The following is a 25,096-nucleotide window of genomic DNA, read 5'->3' as shown; positions in this document are numbered from 1 at the left end:
AGTAATAGAGGGGGAGTATGGTAGAATGAGAGGGAGTGTAGTAGAGTGAGTGGGAGTATTGTAGAGTAAGTGGAAGTATGGTAGAGCAAGAGGGAGTATGGTAGAGCAAGAGGGAGTATTGTAGAGTAAGAGGGAGTATGGTAGAGCAAGAGGGAGTATGGTAGAGCAAGAGGGAGTATTGTAGAGCAAGAGGGAGTATTGTAGAGTAAGTGGAAGTATGGTAGAGTAAGAGGGAGTATGGTAGAGCAAGAGGGAATATGGTAGAGCAAGAGGGAGTATGGTAGAGCAAGAGGGAGTATGGTAGAGCAAGAGGGAGTATGGTAGAGCAAGAGGGAGTATGGTAGAGCAAGAGGGAGTATGGTAGAGTAAGAGGGAATATGGTAGAGCAAGAGGGATTATGGTAGAGCAAGAGGGAATATGGTATTGATATTGATATTGATATTTTATTCCTATCACACTCGTACACAAGTGTTTCAGGTAGAGAGACAGTGAACGATTTTGGTAGCGAGAGAGAGGAAGTGTGATTGTGAGGGGGTGCAGTACAGGTAGTGAGATGGTGTGGTATAAAGAGAGGTAGTGTGGTAGGTAGGCGTGTCATAGAGAGAAACTAGGGAGGTCATTACGACCCAGGCGTTAAGGGTTTAACGGTGCCGTCGGCGCCGTTAACCCTTAACGCCTGATTCCCATTTAACGCCTGCTTTTAGCAGGCGTTAAAATCCATGGCGCTAATCCGCCATGGTGCTAATTACGGCACCGTAATTTACGGTGCCGTAATTAGCGCCTTTCCCCATTCCCATTATGCCCTATGGGGCAAAAATGGGAATGGGGAAGGGTAAATAGGAAATGGGGATTTACCGCCCCACTCACCTTGGAATGGGGCGGTAAATCCGCCAACCACCATGGCGTAAACATAGTTTACGCCATGGCGGTAAATTGCGGAATTTACCGCCTGGGTCGTAATAAGGGCCTAGGTGTGTTAGGAGAAGAGAGGGTGTGTGGTAGTAGGAGAAAAGGGGTGTGGTAGAGAGAGAGGGAAAGAGAGAGAGAGCGGGGGTACAGTAGACAGAGGGAGTGTGGTAGAAACAGAGATTGGGCAGACATAGATTGAGTGTGACAGAGGGATGGTGTGTGGTACAGCTAGAGGTGTATGGTACAGTGAGAGAGGTGTGTGGTAGAGAGAGTGGGGGTGGGTAGAGAGGGGGTGTGTGGTAGAGAAGGGAAGAAAGGTAGAGAATAAGGATGGTAAGAGGGAGTGAGCATCACTCAGTGGCAGCCTGTGCATAACGGAGCAGCACCGCTCGAATGCCCACTTTTCATGTACCACTAGTGGTGCAGAGACATGCATGGGCTTCAGCTGTCATGGTTCTGCGCAAGGTAAGAGTGGTTGAATCATATGATAAGAATGAGGTATAGGGCCTAAAAAGGGCAAGCTGTGAATGGGAAGCACCCATCTGTGTGCCAGATGGAGAGTCTGATGTGGTCCCACCTTTATGTATGGTCGTGTTTTGAGGGTCCTATTTCTGAAGCTGGCTCCTGGTAGCATCAGAGAGAGTTTATTCACTCCATTGGCAGCCATGATTTCAGTGGAAAAACCAGTTCTGGATGGGTGGGGATTCAGTGGTCAGGGGGTGGAGATAGGTGATGGATAGTGGTCATGAATCATTGGTCAAGTTAAAAGTCAGTTGTGATTGATGGACCAGGATTCATATCACACTATAAATCTGTAGCCGGATCAAGACAGAAAGAAAAATAGCTTTAAAAAACAAATGGACGTCTGAGTACTTTTAACATTAGGTGTCCAAAGAGCCTGTAGCAAGTGAAGTAAGGCAGGAAAGCAGCGGCTGCATAGAAAACATACAGGCTCACAGCCCTTCGCATAGTGCCATGGACTGCCTCACCCTTGTCCTCTGGTTTTGCTGAGGGCTTGATATCCAGCGTCTTTTTGAGCAGGATGGGCCGGGCCAACAGAAAAGGAAAGCGGCAGTACAGAATGCTGTGTTGAGGTGGTGGACTCCCACAGACTGCCTTGTCCTTGTCCTCAGTCTTCGGTGAGGGCTCGATATCCAGCCTCTAAATGTTTTCAGCAGTTGGCCAACCTGCTTAGCTATCTCACTGGGAATGGTGCATGAGCCATGCAGGTTATAAGTAGAGATTTGCTGTCGGTGCTTCACCTATTTAACATTTATAGCATGCAACATTCACCCAGAAGATATCCTGGCACTGAGTGCTTGGTTCACAGGAGAGCGCAGCAGCGCTGCTTATGCAGGACTTCCAAGATTCCCAAAAGATCAGATAATGAACAGGAAATGGAACAGTGGTTGGATGGGAATTCCCCTTGTTGGCCCCTATATCACCTCTAGCCTCAGATGGAGCACTTGTAGAACTGTTAGGAATATACACGTTTCTCTTTGCAAACTCTTGATTTTATTTACAATAAATAATGCACCGCTGTCATGGAAGTCCTTGTCCAACATGCACATGGCTTTTAATTATATGAATGAAGATTCTCACGCCCTGTACACGAATATGGTCAGTCTCTAATATGACGCCTTAGATGCCTATAAAGATGTGAACTATGAGTGAAGCTTTTCTCACACTCTGTACACTGGGAGGGTTTCTCTCCGGTGTGGGATCTCTTATGAGTCATCAGGTTTGATGCACGATTAAAGTGCTTACCACATTCTGTACACCCATAGGGTTTCAGTCCTGTATGGATCGTCTGATGCCTGGACAGATTTGAGCTACAAGTGAAGCTTTTCACACACTCTGAGCACTGGTATGGTCGCACCCCTGTATGGATCTTCTGATGCTGGTGTAGATGTGAGCTCAGAGTGAAGCTTTTGTCACACTCTGTACACTGGTATGGTCGCTCTCCTGTATGGATCCTCTGATGACTGCTCAAGGCTGAGGGGTCATTGAAGCTTTTCTTGCATTCTGTGCATTGATAGGGCTTCTCCCCAGTATGGATCCTCAGATGGCGCCTCAGACCTGAATGGTCACTGAAGTTTTTCTTGCACTCCAGGCATTCAAAGGGCTTCTCCCCAGTATGTGTCCTTTGATGGTTGCTCAGGGCTGAGAGGTCACTGAAGCTTTTCTTGCATTCTGTGCATTGATATGGCTTCTCGCCTGTGTGGATCCTTTGATGCAGGTGCAGATGTGATCTCTGAGTGAAGCTTTTATCACACTCTGTACACTGGTATGGTTTCTCTCCAGTGTGGGATCTCATATGAGTCATCAGGTTTGATGCACGGTTAAAGTGCTTACCACATTCTGTACACCCATAGGGCTTCTGTCCTGTATGGATCCTCTGATGATTGACCAGATCTGAGCTATAAGTGAAGCTTGTCTCACACTCTGAGCACTGGTAGGGCCGCTCCCCAGTATGGCTCTTCTGATGCCTGTATAGGTCTGAATTATCAGTGAAGCTTTTCTCACACTCTGTACACTGGTATGGTCGCTCGCCAGTATGGATCCTCTGATGCTTGACCAGACCTGAGCTACAAGTGAAGCTTTTCTCACACTCTGAGCATTGGTGTGGTCGCATCCCAGTATGGATCTTCTGATGGTTGACCAGATCTGATCTCTGAGTGAAGCTTTTCTCACACTCTGTGCACTGGTAGGGTCGCACCCCAGTATGGGTCATCTGATGCCTCTGCAGATGTGAGCTCTGACTGAAGCTTTTCACACATTCTGTACACTGGTATGGCCGCTCACCAGTATGGATCCTCTGATGACTGCTCAAGGCTGAGGGGTCACTGAAGCTTGTCTTGCATTCTGTGCATTGATAGGGTTTCTCTCCTGTATGGATCCGTTGATGCAGGTGCAGATGTGATCTACAAGTGAAGCTCTTCTCACACTCTGTACACTGGTAGGGTTTCTCTCCAGTGTGGGATCTCATATGAGTCATCAGGGTTGATGCACGATTAAAGTGCTTACCGCATTCTGTACACCCATAGGGCTTCAGTCCTGTGTGGATCCTCTGATGATGGACCAGATCTGAGCTATAAGTAAAGCTTTTCTCACACTCTGAGCACTGGTATGGTCGCTCTCCAGTATGGATCTTCTGATGCCTGTATAGGTCTGACTTATCAGTGAAGCTTTTCTCACACTCCGAACACTTGAAAGGTCTTTCCTCTGTGTGTATTCTCTGATGTCTTCTCAGGTGTGATGCCCAATTAAAGTGCATATCACATTCTGTGCACCCGTAGGACTTTTCCCCAGCATGCATCCTTTGATGGCTGCTTATTCTCTGCTGAAAGAAGCAGAGATACACTTTATTATTGTATGTCATCGTACAGCCTAAAAAACAATAGTTCTAGCACAGAGCTGTTCATCTTAATTTTACCCCCACTCACAAACTCACTGGGTGATCCTGTGAGAAGCCACACTTGTGAGCCTACACCAATCAGGAGAGAGACATGGCAAAAATGTGCTTGTTAGGAGAATCCTACATGGACGTACATGTACAATATTGAGTACAAATCTAGTCGTATTTGCCCTCCATACATGAACAGATGAGACCTGGGCATACATTTCACTTTCACTGTTTGATGCAGTATTTTTCTAAAAGAAGAAATTAATTGGGAAACAATAGAATTATCAGTGAGTAGCTATTGACTATGGGACTATATTCCATCCAGAGGTTCTGAGGGAAATCTGATAGACAATGAAAGCTGAGCTCGAGTGTATGATGCCATTAGGTACCGGGAGATGGAATATACCCCATGAACGATAGCTGCCCAATCATAATGTTATGTCGTCTCTTCAGTGGTGTATTTAGGATTTCAGCTGACCTAGGCCCAACAAAGTGCTTGCGGCCCTGCTTTACTCCGCCCCATTTACCAGACTCTGTCCCTTCACATGACTCCATCCCCTTCAGCCCTGATTACCTTAAAAGATATAGAAGGATGAATAAAATTGAAGTGGAAAAGAACATGTTACCCCCTTTGCCTTTTAGGTGTTTCTTTTTGTATTTTTGTATTGTGCATTTAGTCACAAAAATTGACTTTTTACACAGCACATTTTTATCAAATCATTTTACTTTAACTCTTTCCACATAAATTATATTTAAATCATTTTTTTTACAAGAATTAATAATGAAACGAATTCTTCATTACTCAATCCACAAACATGTAAACATATATATGACAGAGTAAACATATTTTTCCTTAATATTACACAATAAAAATGCTCCTGCAACATTCATTCTTATTCTTAATGTCTTATAGTGTAAGGGATGTGACTTTCAATTCATTCAATAATTTTAGTAAAGCAATAGACAATGAGACTCCTTTCCCTGATGATAATCTGTACCAGAGATCTTGTGTTGCGATCCATTCAATATTATGTACATATGATGAAAAGTATTTTTCTCTCAACGTTGAAGTGGATGTACAAGAGATCAATATATGACGCATATCATGTGGGTATCCCTCCCTATATAAATTAAATTCACCCATAATCGGATCGGATTTATTCCAAATTCGATCTATCGCTTTCATTTTTACCAAGCCTAATCTAAATCTCAAACAGCTAATTTCGCCACTTGGGATTAGGAAACTTTATAATGCACGGCAGTACATACGAACTTGTTTTCTCAAACAAGCAAACATTTTTGTTGCTTTTTAGATTACTAATCAGCGCTCTTGTCTTGATCCAGTCTTAGCGCATCAATTCTTTTTTCACTTTCTCTAAGTTTTCTATTAAATTCTGTGTGGTACATTCACATAATGCTAGAATATTACTAGCATCATCTTGTAAATTATTAAGAAAGTTGTTTTTTCGAGTGTCTAGACAATTTTGTATGTCTTCATACAAGGATTGATCTGGTGGAACTAAGATTAGTCTTCGCATAGTTAGAATTTTCCCATGATAATGTGACTGTAATAAATGTAAACCAAGTTCATATCGTAACTTGCCGATTGGTAAAGATTGTTGTAAATGTAAGTTTTTTTTTCCACAATTGACTTTCCAAGCGGTCCCAGTTAATATTGCGTGCATGAGGCGAGCACTCCATTCCATACAAGGCAGGGAAAATGTTTCCTTTGTATAATTTAATTAGGGGGAGTTGAGAAAAACAGCAATACACATTTAGTATTTTTTTTTTCATTTGACATACATATTGCTGTATTTTCCTTTCTAGTTCTTGGATCAAATCTTGTAACAATGGTTTTGATCTTAAATTGAACCCCAAGTATTTCATTGTTTACCTATAGGATTTGGTTCTTGCACTATATTCCAATTTACCCTTGGGGACTTGTTATTTATTTTCCCAAAGATTATTATATTTGATTCTGTCGGGTTAATTTTTAAATCATTTATTTTGGCATATTCTTCCATAGCTAAGAGAAGATGTCCTATTGGAGTATTGTCTATTTACGCAATGTCATTTGCCTATGCAACCAGGTGTACTTTACACTTTCCAATTATTGGGGATGCAAATTTGAAGTTTTGTAAATAGGGAACCACATCTGCCAGATCCAAGTTAAACAGTAGTGCTGCTAAAAGACACCCCTGCTTAACTCCATTGTTGGTATACATGCTTGATGAGAGATCACCTTGCAGATTCAATCTGACACGGATCGAAGTTTCAGTATGTAATGCTATAATTATTTGTAATAAAGCCTCTGGGATGTTCCATGATTAAATTTTTGCCATAGTTTATTCCTATTCACTAAATAGAAAGCCTTAGATAGATCAAGTAAGGCCATATAAGTTGTGAGGGATTGGTTTGTTTGATTTTGAGCTTGTAAAATATTAATCACAAACCCATTTTGAGTGGTCGATAATCCTTTTCTAAACCCCACTTGGCATTTAGATAGGATTTTATGTTTCGTGACCCAACTTTGCAATTCTTGAACGATGATACGAGCAAAGATTTTACTATTTCAGTCTGTAAGAGCGATTAAGTGATAATTTATGGGATTGGTTATATCTCCATATTTGCTGATTGCAATAGCTATTGCTTGTTTCCAAGAGTTTGGTATTACCTTGCTTGTAACTATTTTCTTGAATCATTTTGTAAGAATTGTAGACCAAGTGTGAGGATCAAGTCTAAATATCTGGTTTGTTAGACCGTTGGGTCCTGCAGCGCGTGATTTAGATGAAGTCTCTATAAAATTCAGGAAGTCATCTTTTTCAACTTGTAAGGTCCACTTCATTAAATTGTCTCTATTAGAACATGCCCGCAGTCAGCCTGACAAGTTATGCTCACAAATGTCTTTCTTAAATATCAATTTGTTACAGTTGCTTGCGGCTGATAGACATTTGTATTATTCAATTTATGTTTGTTAGTGCAGGGCTCAAAGGCGAAGCCTGCCCGCAGTCACCTTGACACTTTCCAATCACAGTTACCTTTCTTGAACTACAAACCTGTGATTTATGAGCACTATAAACAGTTTAAGAGGTGTATTGTGTAAACTAACACACGGCTCAGCAGCAATGAATGCTGACAGTTTTCTTGGTCAATCACGTACAGTGACAGATGATCTGGTTTATTTAACACTGTTCTAAGTGTTGCTAACAGTCTCTATGATTCGTGATTTCGTCAGCTTTATTATCTTTTTATAAATGCATACCCTGGACTCCAGGCTCTTTGGAAACCGACAGTAGTCTTAAATCTTGATTCTTCTAATACCCAATGTAATCCGGTATTATAAAACAACACAGTGTGCACAGGTGTTCGAAACCGAATATCAACCTCGTTAAATGTCAGAGTGTACAATAGACTGATTGTGCTTTCATCCCAGAAATATACTCAATATAATCAGTATTTTTATATGTATTTGTTTTCTTAATCTTAATCTCCACTCACCGCAATTTCACTGCAAGCTGTTTTTGTTGTTGGTCCGTTATTGGTCACGTCTTAAGAGCCAGTGGATAGTCTCCATATAAACAGCTTTCAACGAGGATGCTAGGAATTACAGTTATCGTATTACCGGAGTCACAGGAGCCACAGGAACACGGAAACACTCTGCAATACACTGCACTAAGGAGCTCGTTTTTAAACACATCCTCTGCACGCTGGATGATAAAAATGAATAAAAGACTTCCAAAATAGAACTGCACAGTAACTGAATGTCCTTCTGCAGCTTGGAAACATTCTGCAAAACACTCCGGCTGTTTCTATTAAGTGGTATATAGCTGGGATTTCAGCCTGGATTCAGCACTTAGACTAAACCAAATGCACCTTATTTCCCTGCACTTGCAGGAAGGTGCGATTATTTCTGAATGTTTGACTTTTAATACTTAAAATCACTGCTCAAAATGTGCACTCACTGAGTCACCGTCACACTGCACTAGCCCATTGGCTAACGATCATTGATTCTTGGCGAGTAAGCAATGGCGTGCTCTCTGTGTATGTATAGAATTGAGGTGGCAAGTGCATTTGTATGGCTGGCTAGTAGCATGCAGCTTGAAATGTTTGCCCCCGCTTAAAATAATCTCAGTTTTGCAGACCTGACTTACCTTCACATGATACATGAGTACACAAATCACATGACAAACCAACTGGCAATGTTGATAAAGAAATCAATACATAAGAATTTGTATCTCTTTTTCTCCATCATAAATGGAAGATATCCCCAAATACCAGAATTGAAACTGATGCATGCCTAAAACGTTTCGTTTGGGCCACTACTGTAGTGTGAAAGTAGTAATTAGGGCATGATTCATGCCTTTTGGCTGCACTACTACTTACTACTGATAACATACTTGCTCAACCCACGTGAGCCACTCTAAATCTCTCCACAAACTCATCAGATTAATTCTGAACCTTGCTTTAAGATATGAGTAAAAACCATTTAAGGACATGATGAAACTTAAACTGAACCCTAAATATGGCCTAATGCAGAACTCCCTGTCCTCCACCTCACCCAAAGTGCCATCTGCCTTGTTGGAGGACATTGGCGTAGAGACGTTGTGTTTGATGGAAATAAATCTACAAAACATGCAAATCCCTGTAGCCTTTTTAAACACATGTTTTCTTTAATGGGGCCAGTCAGAATCGTCACCAATAATTAAGATAACATGTTTCCATCTGCATTTAACAGTGCTATAGCAAGTGACACACGCAAAGTGCTTTGACCTTGCTTTCTTCCTGAAACACTACTATTCTGCTTGGAGAAACAGATGTTATCCAAACACTGTTTAAAGGTAAGGTTCACAGACACACAATGGCGGCCGTCCACATGGCAGTGAGAGTCCCTGCCGCTACCCAAGCCTAATGCTTGAATGCTTGAATCGGTTGTGTGGAGTTGATCTGGTCTATAGAGAAATCATGGTATGAACAAGACTGGTTGGTGCTGAAGAAAAGCAGGCCACCGTGACTAAATTGTTGCTTCACCTCGGGAGTCTTTCACTCCTGGTTAGCCACTTCTTCAGCAACCATTTCATTGTGTGACCCTGGGCAAGTCAAGTGTGACATTGCCCGCAGTGCCCGAGTTCTAACGTTCGTTACCTAGAATTCAAGAGCACACAGATTCCTATAGGGCGTGCTTATGGGCCCCCTGCAGAATGAGGGTGTGCAGGATTTCTGTCCTTCCTGGCAGTAGTTTCTGAATTGGAGTGCTGTGCATGACAGCAGGAGTGATGGCCTGTGTATAATAGGTGCTGCTCTCCATGACCCATTATGCACTGCCACTGCCTACTACCTGTGCAGATACTGGTCAATGCAAATCAAACCTGTCTGCACCCAATAGCATGTACGGGACCAGTGGATGTCCTGTGCCTTCGCAACACAGGTGGATGGAATGCATTTTATTTTACATGTTCACAGAAAAACACAACACTCATGTTGAAACCTACTCTCCCACCCATGCTTATAGAGGACACCACAATCTGTGAACTAATGTGTGGGAAGCGTTGCATGCATCAGTATCTATCATAGGTCAATGGTTATGTAGGACATGGGACATGCTTTGCCTGTGTGTCTCTGTATGGATTTAATCCTTTGCTAAGGGTAAGTCAGAAGCACAGTATGTGGCATCAATTTGCAGTTATTTTGTTGTTATTTTGGTGCATGTTTGATGGACATTATTGCCAGCCCCTGCTTGAAAATATTATCATGTAGAACGTGGCTTAAGTTGGCCAACCTTGGCGCTCCAGTCTAGGCATTAAGCACCAGTGCATTTGCTGGCCAGACACTGATGGCCCACACTGCCTGGCAGAGCACAGGGGCAGCACCATTACTTTGGCAGCGGGTAGACGGAGGCCTCCAGCAGCCATTTGACAGGGAGTGTAGTGGGTCCTTTGCACATCCTCGGTGACCCCTAAAATCATGCACCTCACCTCCAGAGCAGTGAGGGTCCAACAAGCCAGCTTCTCCGAGCAGCCAGCAGAGAGGGTCTCTCAAGCCACACAGGTGCCAGGGAACCTCCCCTGATGCAGCAAGAACAAGGTACTGAAACCCGATTCCCTTAAGCTCTGCCTATAGCGAGCAATTCCATTTCAATGTTAAGGGGACCCTGGAAAGATGATGGCGACCTTAAATCCGGTCTGGTTACTGGTTTTTGAGGTGTGTGGTGTCCCGGGAGGATAGCTCAGCCACAACGTGCGCGCCTTGTTTCCACAATTAGTCTATTAAAGGTTGCAATGTAGGATAGGAGGTCTTGATTGCCCTGTCGTAGAGATAGAAGTTTGTCATCCAGAGCCTGTCCCTGGGAGTGTCGAGCAAATAACCTTTCCATGCTTGCTTGAAATCCTTGAAAATCACGAAGAATCGGGTCATCTTGAGTTACCAGTGGGACTGACCAATCGGCAGCACTGCCGCTGAGATATGACAATACAAAGGCTACCTTGGTCTGGTCATTAAGGAAGGCCCCAGGTCTGCATAGGAAGTGCAAACGACACTGATTCATGAATACGGCGAATCGTTTGGGGTCCCCAGCAAAGCGTTAAGGTGTCATGATGCCTACCCCCGGAGCACCAGGCCAGGCCCAGCACCCCCGGAAGCCGGCATCATGCCCCCGGGTGAAAGCCCAGCGGCCCCTTATAGGGGCTCTTTGGACCCTGTCCTGGCGCCTTTGGCGCCAGACTCATGTTGGGCATCAGTCCTGGCGCCATAGGCGCCAGGCTCATAGAGGAGGTGTTTTGTGCACTTACCTGATGCAGACCATGCTGCAAGATTCAGGCCTCCCTGAGACCTGAAGGGACTATTTTTTCATGGGGACTATTTTTTCACTCGGGCGTGGCCGGGGAAGGATGCTTACCTGGAACTACTTTGGGGGCTATATAAGCCACACCCAGACAGTAGCTCACGCTTCGCGTTGTTCTGCATCCCAGCAGCTGAACGCTCACCGTGTCTGCTCCTGCACCTGGACTCCAGCCACGCCCGCCTTGAACCTGGAACACCTGTAAGGAAAGAAGAGAAGAGAAAGGTGAAAACCAAGAACTTATTCAAACTTCTTACCTGCATCCGGAACCTTCACGCCACCATTCCTGAAGAAAGACTTCCATTTAAAAGCATTGCGTTGCTCGCTGCAGCGCCACTCTTCACTCACCTGTTCTCGAGACATCTCCCGGCTCCAGCGCGGCTGTCAGCACAGGTCGCCACATCTCTGCGACTAGGGGAGAGAAGAAGAGACAAAAGGTGAGCAGAAGGAACACAAGAGGAAAGCCTAATTTACAGCCATAATACTTAACAGCTTTTCTTGGCGAACCATTCCACATTTCGGGTCGGCGCCGCTCCGTTGGCAGGTACCGTACCCCGGCCCCTATGGGGAAAGGACAAAAGACATTACTGGGAAATGATAAAGACATTTAGAGGAATCGCCCTCACCACTACTCACCTGAATTTACCATCAGCAATTTAACCCCTCAACGCATCACCTTCATTCTGCACCTGAAATAAAGGACAGATCACAGGTTAGAAAGACAACATAAAAAGGGGCCTCACACTTGAACTTTTGAACCTTCATACTTGCGGCGCATCGCTCAGAAAAGTCAAGTGGATTTTGCCAGCGCCATTCTGAAAACCAGTGAAGTAACTGGACGTACGCGCGCCCCTGCACCAGAAGCAGGATGGAGAGTTCAAGCTTCCAAACCATAAGGTGAGCTTAAATCAGGGGTTTTGGAGGAAGTTAGAGAAGAACTACAGGGGAAAGGGGGGAGCAAGCACACTATTCTGCAGACTGTTAATCCCCTTTCTCATCTGCAGAAGGATATTCCTACGGGTCAGGCAAGCACGATTTGGGGGTCCTGTTCAATCGGTGTTCCAGGTTCTGCGCATCACGCTTGAAGAGGCCACAGCAATCCAGACTGGACCAGCGCCTCCGTGGGAACCAGGTGAGCGTTACATATTGCAGCATCGTCCTGTGGTGCTGCTCTGCTGGCACCCCTGATGCCCCTGGTACCCCTGGCCTGTGTGGGTGGAAGCAGGGAGCAGGCTCCTGTGTGTTGGGAGTATTTGGAAGGAATAATATTACAGCATCTTCCTGTGGTGCTGCTCTGCTGGTACCCCTGGTCTGTGTGGGTGGAAGCAGGGAGCAGGCTCCTGTGTGCTTGGAGTACTTGGAAGGAATAATACTACAGAATCTTCCCGTGGTGCTGCTCTGCTGGTACCCCTGGTCTGTGTGGGTGGAAGCAGGGAGCAGGCTCCTGTGTGTTGGGAGTATTTGGAAGGAATAATACTACAGCATCTTCCCGAGGTGCTGCTCTGCTGGTACCCCTGGTCTGTGTGGTTGGAAGCAGGGAGCAGGCTCCTGTGTTTTGGGAGTATTTGGAAGGAATAATATTACAGCATCTTCCAGTGGTGCTGCTCTGCTGGTACCCCTGGTCTGTGTGGGTGGATGCAGGGAGCAGGCTCCTGTGTGTTGGGAGTATTTGGAAGGAATAATATTACACCATCTTCCTGTAGTGCTGCTCTGCTGGTACCCCTGGTCTGTGTGGGTGGAAGCAGGGAGCAGGCTCCTGGGTGTTGGGAGTATTTGTAAGGAATAATATTACAGCATCTTCCTGTGGTGCTGCTCTGCTGGTACGCCTGGTCTGTGTGGGTGGAAGCAGGGAGCAGGCTCCTGGGTGTTGGGAGTATTTGGAAGGAATAATATTACAGCATCTTCCTGTGGTGCTGCTCTGCTGGTACCCCTGGTCTCTGTGAGTGGAAGCAGGGAGCAGGCTCCAGTGTGTTGAGAGTATTTGTAAGGAATAATATTACCTCTTCCTGTGGTGCTGCTCTGCTGGTACCCCTGGTCTGTGTGGGTGGAAGCAGGGAGCAGGCTCCTGTGTGTTGGGAGTATTTGGAAGGAATAATATTACAGCATCTTCCTGTGGTACTGCTCTGCTGATACCCCTGGTATGTGTGGGTGGAAGCAGGGAGCAGGCTCCTGTGTGTTGGGAGTATTTGGAAGGAATAATATTACAGCATCTTCCTGAGGTGCTGCTCTGCTGGTACCCCTGGTCTGTGTGGTTGGAAGCAGGGAGCAGGCTCCTATGTGTTGGGAGTATTTGGAAGGAATAATATTACAGCATCTTCCCGTGGTGGTGCTCTGCTGGTACCCCTGGTCTGTGTGGGTGGATGCAGGGAGCAGGCTCCTGTGTGTTGGGAGTATTTGGAAGGAATAATATTACACCATCTTCCCGTAGTGCTGCTCTGCTGGTACCCCTGGTCTGTGTGGGTGGAAGCAGGGAGCAGGCTCCTGGGTGTTGGGAGTATTTGTAAGGAATAATATTACAGCATCTTCCAGTGGTGCTGCTCTGCTGGTACCCCTGATCTGTGTGGGTGGAAGCAGGGAGCAGGCTCCTGGGTGTTGGGAGTATTTGGAAGGAATAATATTACAGCATCTTCCTGTGGTGCTGCTCTGCTGGTACCCCTGGTCTCTGTGAGTGGAAGCAGGGAGCAGGCTCCAGTGTGTTGAGAGTATTTGGAAGGAATAATATTACCTCTTCCTGTGGTGCTGCTCTGCTGGTACCCCTGGTCTGTGTGGGTGGAAGCAGGGAGCAGGCTCCTGTGTGTTGGGAGTATTTGGAAGGAATAATATCACAGCATCTTCCTGTGGTGCTGCTCTGCTGGTCCCCCTGATCTGTGTGGGTGGAATCAGGGAGCAGGCTCCTGTGTGTTGGGAGTATTTGGAAGGAATAATATCACAGCATCTTCCTGTGGTGCTGCTCTGCTGGTACCCCTGGTCTGTGGGGGTGGAAGCAGGGAGCAGGCTCCTGTGTGTTGGGAATATTTGGAAGGAATAATATTACAGCATCTTCCTGTGGTGCTGCTCTGCAGGTACCCCTGGTCTGTGTCAGTGGAAGCAGGGAGCAGGCTCCCGTGTGTTGGGAGTATTTGGAAGGAATAATATTACAGCATCTTCCCCTGGTGCTGCTCTGCTGGTACCCCTGATCTGTGTGGGTGGAAGCAGGGAGCAGGCTCCCATGCGTTGGGAGTATTTGGAAGGAATAATATTACAGCATCTTCCTGTGGTGCTTCTATGCTGGTACTCCTGGTCTGTGCGGGTGAAGGCAAGGAGCAGGCTCTTGTGTGTTGGAAGTATTTGGAAGGAATAATATTACAGCATCTTCCTGTGGTGCTGCTCTGCTGGCACCCCTGGTCTGTGTGGGTGGAAGCAGGGAGCAGGCTCCTGTGTGTTGGGAGTATTTGGAAGGAATAATATTACATCATCTTCCTGTGGTGCTGCTCTGCTGGAACCCCTGATCTGTGTGGGTGGTGTTTTGGGAGTATTTGGAAGGAATAATATTACAGCATCGTCCTGCGGTGCTGCTCTGCTGGTACCCCTGATCTGTGTGGGTGGAAGCAGGGAGCAGGCTCCTGTGTGCTGGGAGTATTTGGAAGGAATAATATTACAGCATCTTCCTGCGGTGCTGCTCTGCTGGTAACCTTGGTCTGTGTGGGTGGAAGCAGGAGCAGGCTCCTGTGTGTTGGGAGTATTTGGAAGGAATAATATTACAGCATCTTCCTGCAATGCTGCTCTGCTGGTACCCCTGATCTGTGTGGGTGGAAGCAGGGAGCAGGCTCCTGTGTGTTGGGAATATTTGGAAGGAATAATATTACAGCATCTTCCTGCGGTGCTTCTCTGCTGGTACACCTGGTCTGTGCGGGTGAAAGCAGGGAGCAGGCTCCTGTGTGTTGGGAGTAATTGGAAGGAATAATATTACAGCATCTTCCTGTGGTGCTTCTCTGCTGGTACCCCTGGTCTGTGCGGGTGGAAGCAGAGAGCAGGCTCCTATGTGTTGGGAGTATTTGGAAGGAATAATATTACAGCATCTTCCTGTGGTGCTGCTCTGCTGGTACCCCTGGTCTGTGTGGGTGGAAGCAGAGAGTAGGCTCCTATGTGTTGGGAGTATTTGGAAGGAATAATATTACAGCATCTTCCTGTGGTGCTTCTCTGCTGGTACCCCTGGTCTGTGTGGGTGGAAGCAGAGAGTAGGCTCCTATGTGTTGGGAGTATTTGGAAGGAATAATATTACAGCATCTTCCTGTGGTGCTGCTCTGCTGGTACCCCTGGTCTGTGTGGGTGGAAGCAGAGAGTAGGCTCCTATGTGTTGGGAGTATTTGGAAGGAATAATATTACAGCATCTTCCAGTGGTGCTGCTCTGCTGGTACCCCTGGTCTGTGTGGGTGGATGCAGGGAGCAGGCTCCTGTGTGTTGGGAGTATTTGGAAGGAATAATATTACACCATCTTCCTGTGGTGCTGCTCTGCTGGTACCCCTGGTCTGTGTGGGTGGAAGCAGGGAGCAGGCTCCTGGGTGTTGGGAGTATTTGTAAGGAATAATATTACAGCATCTTCCTGTGGTGCTGCTCTGCTGGTACGCCTGGTCTGTGTGGGTGGAAGCAGGGAGCAGGCTCCTGGGTGTTGGGAGTATTTGTAAGGAATAATATTACAGCATCTTCCTGTGGTGCTGCTCTGCTGGTACCGCTGGTCTCTGTGAGTGGAAGCAGGGAGCAGGCTCCAGTGTGTTGAGAGTATTTGTAAGGAATAATATTACCTGTTCCTGTGGTGCTGCTCTGCTGGTACCCCTGGTCTGTGTGGGTGGAAGCAGGGAGCAGGCTCCTGTGTGTTGGGAGTATTTGGAAGGAATAATATTACAGCATCTTCCTGTGGTACTGCTCTGCTGATACCCCTAGTCTGTGTGGGTGGAAGCAGGGAGCAGGCTCCTGTGTGTTGGGAGTATTTGGAAGGAATAATATTACAGCATCTTCCTGAGGTGCTGCTCTGCTGGTACCCCTGGTCTGTGTGGTTGGAAGCAGGGAGCAGGCTCCTATGTGTTGGGAGTATTTGGAAGGAATAATATTACAGCATCTTCCCATGGTGGTGCTCTGCTGGTACCTCTGGTCTGTGTGGGTGGATGCAGGGAGCAGGCTCCTGTGTGTTGGGAGTATTTGGAAGGAATAATATTACACCATCTTCCCGTAGTGCTGCTCTGCTGGTACCCCTGGTCTGTGTGGGTGGATGCAGGGAGCAGGCTCCTGTGTGTTGGGAGTATTTGGAAGGAATAATGTTACACCATCTTCCCGTAGTGCTGCTCTGCTGGTACCCCTGGTCTGTGTGGGTGGAAGCAGGGAGCAGGCTCCTGGGTGTTGGGAGTATTTGTAAGGAATAATATTACAGCATCTTCCCGTGGTGCTGCTCTGCTGGTACCCCTGATCTGTGTGGGTGGAAGCAGGGAGCAGGCTCCTGGGTGTTGGGAGTATTTGTAAGGAATAATATTACAGCATCTTCCTGTGGTGCTGCTCTGCTGGTACCCCTGGTCTCTGTGAGTGGAAGCAGGGAGCAGGCTCCAGTGTGTTGAGAGTATTTGGAAGGAATAATATTACCTCTTGCTGTGGTGCTGCTCTGCTGGTACCCCTGGTCTGTGTGGGTGGAAGCAGGGAGCAGGCTCCTGTGTGTTGGGAGTATTTGGAAGGAATAATATCACAGCATCTTCCTATGGTGCTGCTCTGCTGGTACCCCTGATCTGTGTGGGTGGAAGCAGGGAGCAGGCTCCTGTGTGTTGGGAGTATTTGGAAGGAATAATATCACAGCATCTTCCTGTGGTGCTGCTCTGCTGGTACCCCTGGTCTGTGGGGGTGGAAGCAGGGAGCAGGCTCCTGTGTGTTGGGAGTATTTGGAAGGAATAATATTACAGCATCTTCTGTGGTGCTGCTCTGCAGGTACCCCTGGTCTGTGTCAGTGGAAGCAGGGAGCAGGCTCCCGTGTGTTGGGGGTATTTGGAAGGAATAATATTACAGCATCTTCCCCTGGTGCTGCTCTGCTGGTACCCCTGATCTGTGTGGGTGGAAGCAGGGAGCAGGCTCCCATGCGTTGGGAGTATTTGGAAGGAATAATATTACAGCATCTTCCTGTGGTGCTTCTCTGCTGGTACTCCTGGTCTGTGCGGCTGAAGGCAAGGAGCAGGCTCTTGTGTGTTGGAAGTATTTGGAAGGAATAATATTACAGCATCTTCCTGTGGTGCTGCTCTGCTGGCACCCCTGGTCTGTGTGGGTGGAAGCAGGGAGCAGGCTCCTGTGTGTTGGGAGTATTTGGAAGGAATAATATTACATCATCTTCCTGTGGTGCTGCTCTGCTGGAACCCCTGATCTGTGTGGGTGGTGTTTTGGGAGTATTTGGAAGGAATAATATTACAGCATCGTCCTGCGGTGCTGCTCTGCTGGTACCCCTGATCTGTGTGGGTGGAAGCAGGGAGCAGGCTCCTGTGTGCTGGGAGTATTTGGAAGGAATAATATTACAGCATCTTCCTGTGGTGCTGCTCTGCTGGTAACCTTGGTCTGTGTGGGTGGAAGCAGGAGCAGGCTCCTGTGTGTTGGGAGTATTTGGAAGGAATAATATTACAGCATCTTCCTGCAATGCTGCTCTGCTGGTACCCCTGATCTGTGTGGGTGGAAGCAGGGAGCAGGCTCCTGTGTGTTGGGAATATTTGGAAGGAATAATATTACAGCATCTTCCTGTGGTGCTTCTCTGCTGGTACCCCTGGTCTGTGTCAGTGGAAGCAGGGAGCAGGCTCCCGTGTGTTGGGGGTATTTGGAAGGAATAATATTACAGCATCTTCCCCTGGTGCTGCTCTGCTGGTACCCCTGATCTGTGTGGGTGGAAGCAGGGAGCAGGCTCCCATGCGTTGGGAGTATTTGGAAGGAATAATATTACAGCATCTTCCTGTGGTGCTTCTCTGCTGGTACTCCTGGTCTGTGCGGCTGAAGGCAAGGAGCAGGCTCTTGTGTGTTGGAAGTATTTGGAAGGAATAATATTACAGCATCTTCCTGTGGTGCTGCTCTGCTGGCACCCCTGGTCTGTGTGGGTGGAAGCAGGGAGCAGGCTCCTGTGTGTTGGGAGTATTTGGAAGGAATAATATTACATCATCTTCCTGTGGTGCTGCTCTGCTGGAACCCCTGATCTGTGTGGGTGGTGTTTTGGGAGTATTTGGAAGGAATAATATTACAGCATCGTCCTGCGGTGCTGCTCTGCTGGTACCCCTGATCTGTGTGGGTGGAAGCAGGGAGCCGGCTCCTGTGTGCTGGGAGTATTTGGAAGGAATAATATTACAGCATCTTCCTGTGGTGCTGCTCTGCTGGTAACCTTGGTCTGTGTGGGTGGAAGCAGGAGCAGGCTCCTGTGTGTTGGGAGTATTTGGAAGGAATAATATTACAGCATCTTCCTGCAATGCTGCTCTGCTGGTACCCCTGATCTGTGTGGGTGGAAGCAGGGAGCAGGCTCCTGTGTGTTGGGAATATTTGGAAGGAATAATATTACAGCATCTTCCTGTGGTGCTTCTCTGCTGGTACCCCTGGTCTGTGCGGGTGAAAGCAGGGAGCAGGCTCCTGTGTGTTGGGAGTATTTGGAAGGAATAATATTACAGCATCTTCCTGTGGTGCTTCTCTGCTGGTACCCCTGGTCTGTGTGGGTGGAAGCAGAGAGTAGGCTCCTATGTGTTGGGAGTATTTGGAAGGAATAATATTACAGCATCTTCCTGTGGTGCTGCTCTGCTGGTACCTGTGATCTGCTTGGGTGGAAGCAGGGAGCAGGATCCTGTGTGCTGGGAGCATTTGGAAGGAATAATATTACAGCATCTTCCTGTGGTACTGCTCTGCTGGTACCTCTGGTCTGTGTGGGAGGAAGCAGGGAGCAGGCTCCTGTGTGTTGGGAGTATTTGGAAGGAATCATATTACAGCATCTTCCTGTGGTGCTGCTCTGCTGGTACCCCTGGTCTGTGGGTGGAAGCAGGGTGCAGGCTCCTGTGTGTTGGGTGTATTTGGAAGGAATAATATTCCAGCATCTTCCTGTGGTGCTGCTCTGCTGGTACCCCTGGTCTGTGTGGGAGGAAGCAGGGAGCAGGCTCCTGTGTGTTGGGAGTATTTGGAAGGAATAATATTACAGCATCTTCCTGTGGTGCTGCTCTGCTGGTACCCATGGTCTGTGTGGGTGGAAGCAGGGAGCAGGCTCCTGTGTGTTGGGAGTATTTGGAAGGAATAATATTACAGCATCTTCCCGTGGTGCTGCTCTGCTGGTACCCCTGGTCTGTGTGGGTGGAAGCAGGGAGCAGGCTCCTGTGTGTTTGGAGTATTTGGAAGGAATAATATCACAGCATCTTCCTGTGGTGCTGCTCTGCTGGTACCCCTGGTCTGTGTGGGTGGAAGCAGGGAGCAGGCTCCTATGTGTTGGGAGTATTTGGAAGTAATAATATTACAGCATCTTCCCGTGGTGCTGCTCTGCTGGTACCCCTGATCCGTGTGGGTGGACGCAGGGAGCAGGCTCCTGTGTGTTGGGAGTATTTGGAAGGAATAATATTACAGCATCTTCCTGTGGTGCTGCTCTGCTGGTACCCTTGATCTGTGCGGGTGTAAGCAGGGAGCAGGCTCCTGTGTGTTGGGAGTATTTGGAAGGAATAATATGACAGCATCTACCTGTGGTGCTGCTGTGCAGGTAGCCCTGATCTGTGTGGGTGGAAGCAGGGAGCAGGCTCCTGTGTGTTGGGAGTATTTGGAAGGAATAATATTACACCATCTTCCTGTGGTGCTGCTCTGCTGGTACCCCTGGCCTGTGTGAGTGGAAGCAGGGAGCAGGCTCCTGTGTGCTGGGAGCATTTGGAAGGAATAATATTACAACATCTTCCTGTGGTGCTGCTCTGCTGGTAACCCTGGTCTCTGTGGGTGGAAGCAGGGAGCAGGCTCCTGTGTGTTGGGAGTATTTGGAAGGAATAATATTACAGCATCTTCCTGCAATGCTGCTCTGCTGGTACCCCTGGTCTGTGTGGGTGGAAGCAGGGAGCAGGCTCCTGTGTGTTGGGAATATTTGGAAGGAATAATATTACAGCAACTTCCTGTGGTGCTGCTCTGCTGGTACCCTTGATCTGTGCGGGTGGAAGCAGGGAGCAGGCTCCTGTGTGTTGGGAGTATTTGGAAGGAATAATATTACAGCACCTTCCTGTGGTGCTGCTCTGCTGGTACCCTTGATCTGTGCGGGTGGAAGCAGGGAGCAGGCTCCTGTATGTTGGGAGTATTTGGAAGGAATAATATTACAGCATCTTCCTGTGGTGCTCCTGTGCTGGTAGCCCTGATCTGTGTGGGTGGAAGCAGGGAGCAGGCTCCTGTGTGTTGGGAGTATTTGGAAGGAATAATATTACACCATCTTCCTGTGGTGCTGCTCTGCTGGTACCCCTGGCCTGTGTGAGTGGAAGCAGGGAGCAGGCTCCTGTGTGCTGGGAGCATTTCGAAGGAATAATATTACAGCATCTTCCTGTGGTGCTGCTCTGCTGGTAACTCTGGTCTGTGTGGGTGGAAGCAGGGAGCAGGCTCCTGTGTGTTGGGAGTATTTGGAAGGAATAATATTACAGCATCTTCCTGCAATGCAGCTCTGCTGGTACCCCTGGTCTGTGTGGGTGGAAGCAGGGAGCAGGCTCCTGTGTGTTAGGAGTATTTGGAAGGAATAATATTACAGCATCTTCACGTGGTGCTGCTCTGCTGGTACCCCTGGTCTGTGTGGGTGGAAGCAGGGAGCAGGCTCCTGTGTATTAGGAGTACTTGGAAGGAATAATATTACAGCATCTTCCTCTCGGGCTGCTCTGCTGGTACCCCTGATCTGTGTGGGTGGAAGCAGGGAGCAGGCTCCTGTGTGTTGGGAATATTTGGAAGGAATAATATTACAGCATCTTCCTGTGGTGCTTCTCTGCTGGTACCCCTGGTCTGTGCGGGTGAAAGCAGGGAGCAGGCTCCTGTGTGTTGGGAGTATTTGGAAGGAATCATATTACAGCATCTTCCTGTGGTGTTGCTCTGCTGGTACCCCTGATCTGTGTGGGTGGAAGCAGGCAGCAGGCGTCTGTGTGTTGAGAGTATTTGGAAGGAATAATATTACAGCATCTTCCTGTGGTGCTGCTCTGCTGGTACCCCTGGTCTGTGTGGGTGGAAGCTTGGAGCAGGCTGCTGTGTGTTGGGAGTATTTGGAAGGAATAATATTACAGGATCTTCCTCTGGGGCTGCTCTGCTGGTACCCCTGGTCTGTGTGGGTGGAAGCAGGGAGCAGGCTCCTGTGTGCTGGGAGTATTTGGAAGGAATAATATTACAGCATCCTCCTGTGGTGCTGCTCTGCGGGTACCCCTGATCTGTGTGGGTGGAAGCAGGGAGCAGGCTCCTGTGTGTTGGGAGTATTTGGAAGGAATAATATTACAGCATCTTCCTGTGGTGCTTCTCTGCTGGTACCCCTGGTCTGTGTGGGTGGAAGCAGGGAGCAGGCTCCTGTGTGTTGGGAGTATTTGGAAGGAATAATATTACAGCATCTTCCTGTGGTGCTGCTCTGCTGGTACCCCTGGTCTGTGTGGGTGGAAGCAGGGAGCAGGCTCCTGTGTGTTGGGAGTATTTGGAAGGAATAATATTACAGCATCTTCCTGTGGTGCTTCTCTGCTGGTACCCCTGGTCTGTGTGGGTGGAAGCAGGGAGCAGGCTCCTGTGTGCTGGGAGTATTTGGAAGGAATAATATTACAGCATCCTCCTGTGGTGCTGCTCTGCGGGTACCCCTGGTCTGTGTGGGTGGAAGCAGGGAGCAGGCTCCTGTGTGTTGGGAGTATTTGGAAGGAATAATATTACAGCATCTTCCTGTGGTGCTGCTCTGCTGGTACCCCTGGTCTGTGTGGGTGGAAGCAGGGAGCAGGCTCCTGTGTGCTGGGAGTATTTGGAAGGAATAATATTACAGCATCCTCCTGTGGTGCTGCTCTGCGGGTACCCCTGATCTGTGTGGGTGGAAGCAGGGAGCAGGCTCCTGTGTGTTGGGGAGTATTTGGAAGGAATAATATTACAGCATCTTCCTGTGGTGCTGCTCTGCTGGTACCCCTGGTCTGTGTGGGTGGAAGCAGGGAGCAGGCTCCTGTGTGTTGGGAGTATTTGGAAGGAATAATATTACAGCATCTTCCTGTGGTGCTTCTCTGCTGGTACCCCTGGTCTGTGTGGGTGGAAGCAGGGAGCAGGCTCCTGTGTGCTGGGAGTATTTGGAAGGAATAATATTACAGCATCCTCCTGTGGTGCTGCTCTGCGGGTACCCCTGATCTGTGTGGGTGGAAGCAGGGAGCAGGCTCCTGTGTGTTGGGAGTATTTGGAAGGAATAATATTACAGCATCTTCCTGTGGTGCTTCTCTGCTGGTACCCCGGGTCTGTGTGGGTGGAAGCAGGGAGCAGGCTCCTGTGTGTTGGGAGTATTTGGAAGGAATAATATTACAGCATCTTCCTGCGGTGCTGCTCTGCTGGTACCCCTGGTCTGTGTGGGTGGAAGCTTGGAGCAGGCAGCTGTGTGTTGGGAGTATTTGGAAGGAATAATATTACAGGATCTTCCTCTGGTGCTGCTCTGCTGGTACCTCTGACACTCCTGGTAGCCCTGATCTGTGTGGGTGACGAGGGATTGAAGCGATGATGGGTGGTTGACACAGTTTTGAAGTGCATTGGCACAGTATGATCATCACTTGAGACCCCCGTGACTTGATTGCTATGGACGTAGGGAGATTGGTAGGTGTGTAGGCGGGTAGTGGGTGTGTGTGGTTATCAGCCCTCTCACAGTGGCATGCACATCAGAACCCATAAAGCAGTGCAGGTGTGATGTACACCTCTGTCCAAGGCACAGGTATGCACAAAAACACACCACATATCTTCACATGATTAACCGCCCAGAATACCAGAATAGGCGTTACGTCAGCAATAGGGGCATTATCAAGCTGTATTACGTGCACGATAAAGATCCACCAGAGGTGATGGTCTATATCTCTTGGGCAGGTCAAGCAAAACTGTACAGGTTTCAAATGGTGCTGTAAAGCCATCATTGCTAATGGAGGATGCTCAGTTAGAAAGGTAATCGTTAATGTAACCAACTAACAGGGTTAGAAATTTAGGATCTATGTGATCACTGCGCCGCCCGTAATTACGGCGACAAAATGTCGACAACCAATATGGCGCAGCGCAGTGAACAGATAGACCACTGTGGCCCGCAAGGCTTTTTCTTAGAGCCTGAAGCTGTCACATGCAAGCGAGAACTTCAGGCTTTACACACACAAATAAGCCAAGCTTTTCATTGCTTCTCCCACCCCCTTACAGGTAACCCTTTCTTTAGAGATGCAGGGATCCTCACCCTCATTGAGAGTGTGATGATCCCTGCATCTCCAGTGAAAGGGGAGCCTGGCAGGGGTCAGTGCCGCAATTAAAAGACAAGGAAACACTTACCTGACCTGATTGGTACCTGTTAGGCCATGGCCCCTGCCCTGTTGCACAATGGAGCTGGTGCTCTTACGGGGTATGGCCTAACAGGCAGCATTCTGGTGAGGTAAGTGTTGCCCCCTAATTTGCAGTACCGTCCCCCTGACAGGCCACGCACCCTAAGAGCTTCGGCTCAAGTATGCAAGCCACTTAAAGCACTGCAAACAGCTTCCAGTAGCTACTTTTGGCTCCCCAGGCCAGTTGGTGCCTTAGAAACATGCATATATGACATTATAAGCATTCTCAAATACTGAAAGTTAAAGAAGAATTGGGGCCCATCTAGTCCACATTTAAACATAATGAATCATACAGAATGGGAACGTGTGCAGCTCATGTGGCAGTGAGATTTGTGGAGCACTGGGTACTCACTCCTGGTTCTCAGCGTCAGCTCCTGCCTACAGGGTGATGCCGACACCCAGGAGCTGATTTTAGCTCCTGCTCATTGAATCTTAATGTAGAACCCTGAACTAAATGTGTCATACTGACTCTTCTGCAAATGCCTTATTGTGTAAAACCTTATTGAAAAAAAGAATATTCTGAGGCCACAATTTGCTAGTAAAATCTTCTCCATAGCCCTGTTAGATAGAATAAAGATTGGGTGGATAAAGGTAATATGCAGTCTCCCTTGCACACAGGTTTACATGCAGGACTTTCTACTTAAGACCAGGAAATATGCCTCTATATGTGGCATGTTTAGATTATTCCTTAGCATTTGATTGTGTATATAGGGGCGAATTCTCGAATAAATTGAGAAATTGGAATATAGACACCAGCATTTTCAAATTCTTGAGACTGTTACATACAAACACAAAGGTGAGAATAAGACTGTGCAGAGGTCAAGCATGACCTTAAGATGGCTTCACGCCAGCACCTTTATAGCTCAATCGGTACGCGGCTGATTTGGGAAGGGAAATAAATAAGCAGAAAATCTTTATGCAGAAGATCGGCTCCAGATATATACATTGGGTGGCCAATGTCGATGAGGTCATTCTTTTTGACCAAATGTAGAGTGATCTCCAGAGAAGTCTTAAAGATATGGTGGAATTTTCATAATAACGCCATTTGGAAGTAAATTGCTAAATGTCTAAATTAATGGGGTTTACAAAGAGAACAGTAAGGAAACATTTTAATTGGCAAACTAGAAAAACAAGACTAGGCACTTGTTAAATGTAACTATATTGGCATTGAAAGTAAGTTAAATCCCGCAATGGCATCACTTAGGGGCTTTGAAAGAAGATATGGGGTATTTTCGTCATCGCCAGATATAAAAGCTTATATAAACAGAATGTACCCTACAATTGTATATGACGTTGATGCAAGAATGGTACATATAGATAATTGGAAAGACAGCCCGGAATGTATCAGGTGCTAGAAAGACAGTAAACAGACCACCCTGCAGCATGAATGCATGAATAAGGAATACTGAGAGG

General features: G+C 47.5%; 1 protein-coding gene across 2 annotated transcripts in view; it reads right to left on the bottom strand.

Annotated features, from left to right (window-relative positions):
- Positions 1–2,401: 2,401 nt before the first annotated feature.
- The window catches only part of LOC138489370 (zinc finger protein 420-like), a 180,795-nt gene continuing 158,100 nt past the window's right edge, over positions 2,402–25,096 (bottom strand). Inside the window, exon 3 of one of the 2 annotated variants that reach the window (XM_069617087.1) lies at positions 2,402–4,238. In XM_069617087.1, the coding sequence (XP_069473188.1) occupies positions 2,531–4,238 (1,708 nt within the window). In that variant the 3' untranslated portion in view covers positions 2,402–2,530. Of the gene's footprint in view, positions 4,253–25,096 lie in introns of both variants that reach the window. The other variant, XM_069617086.1, reaches the window with a different exon arrangement.

Source organism: Ambystoma mexicanum, chromosome 9, assembly GCF_040938575.1.
Source record: "Ambystoma mexicanum isolate Mex_15411 chromosome 9, UKY_AmexF1_1, whole genome shotgun sequence".
Classification (NCBI taxonomy): Eukaryota; Metazoa; Chordata; class Amphibia; order Caudata; family Ambystomatidae; genus Ambystoma; species Ambystoma mexicanum.
This window is presented reverse-complemented; position numbering and strand designations above follow the sequence as displayed.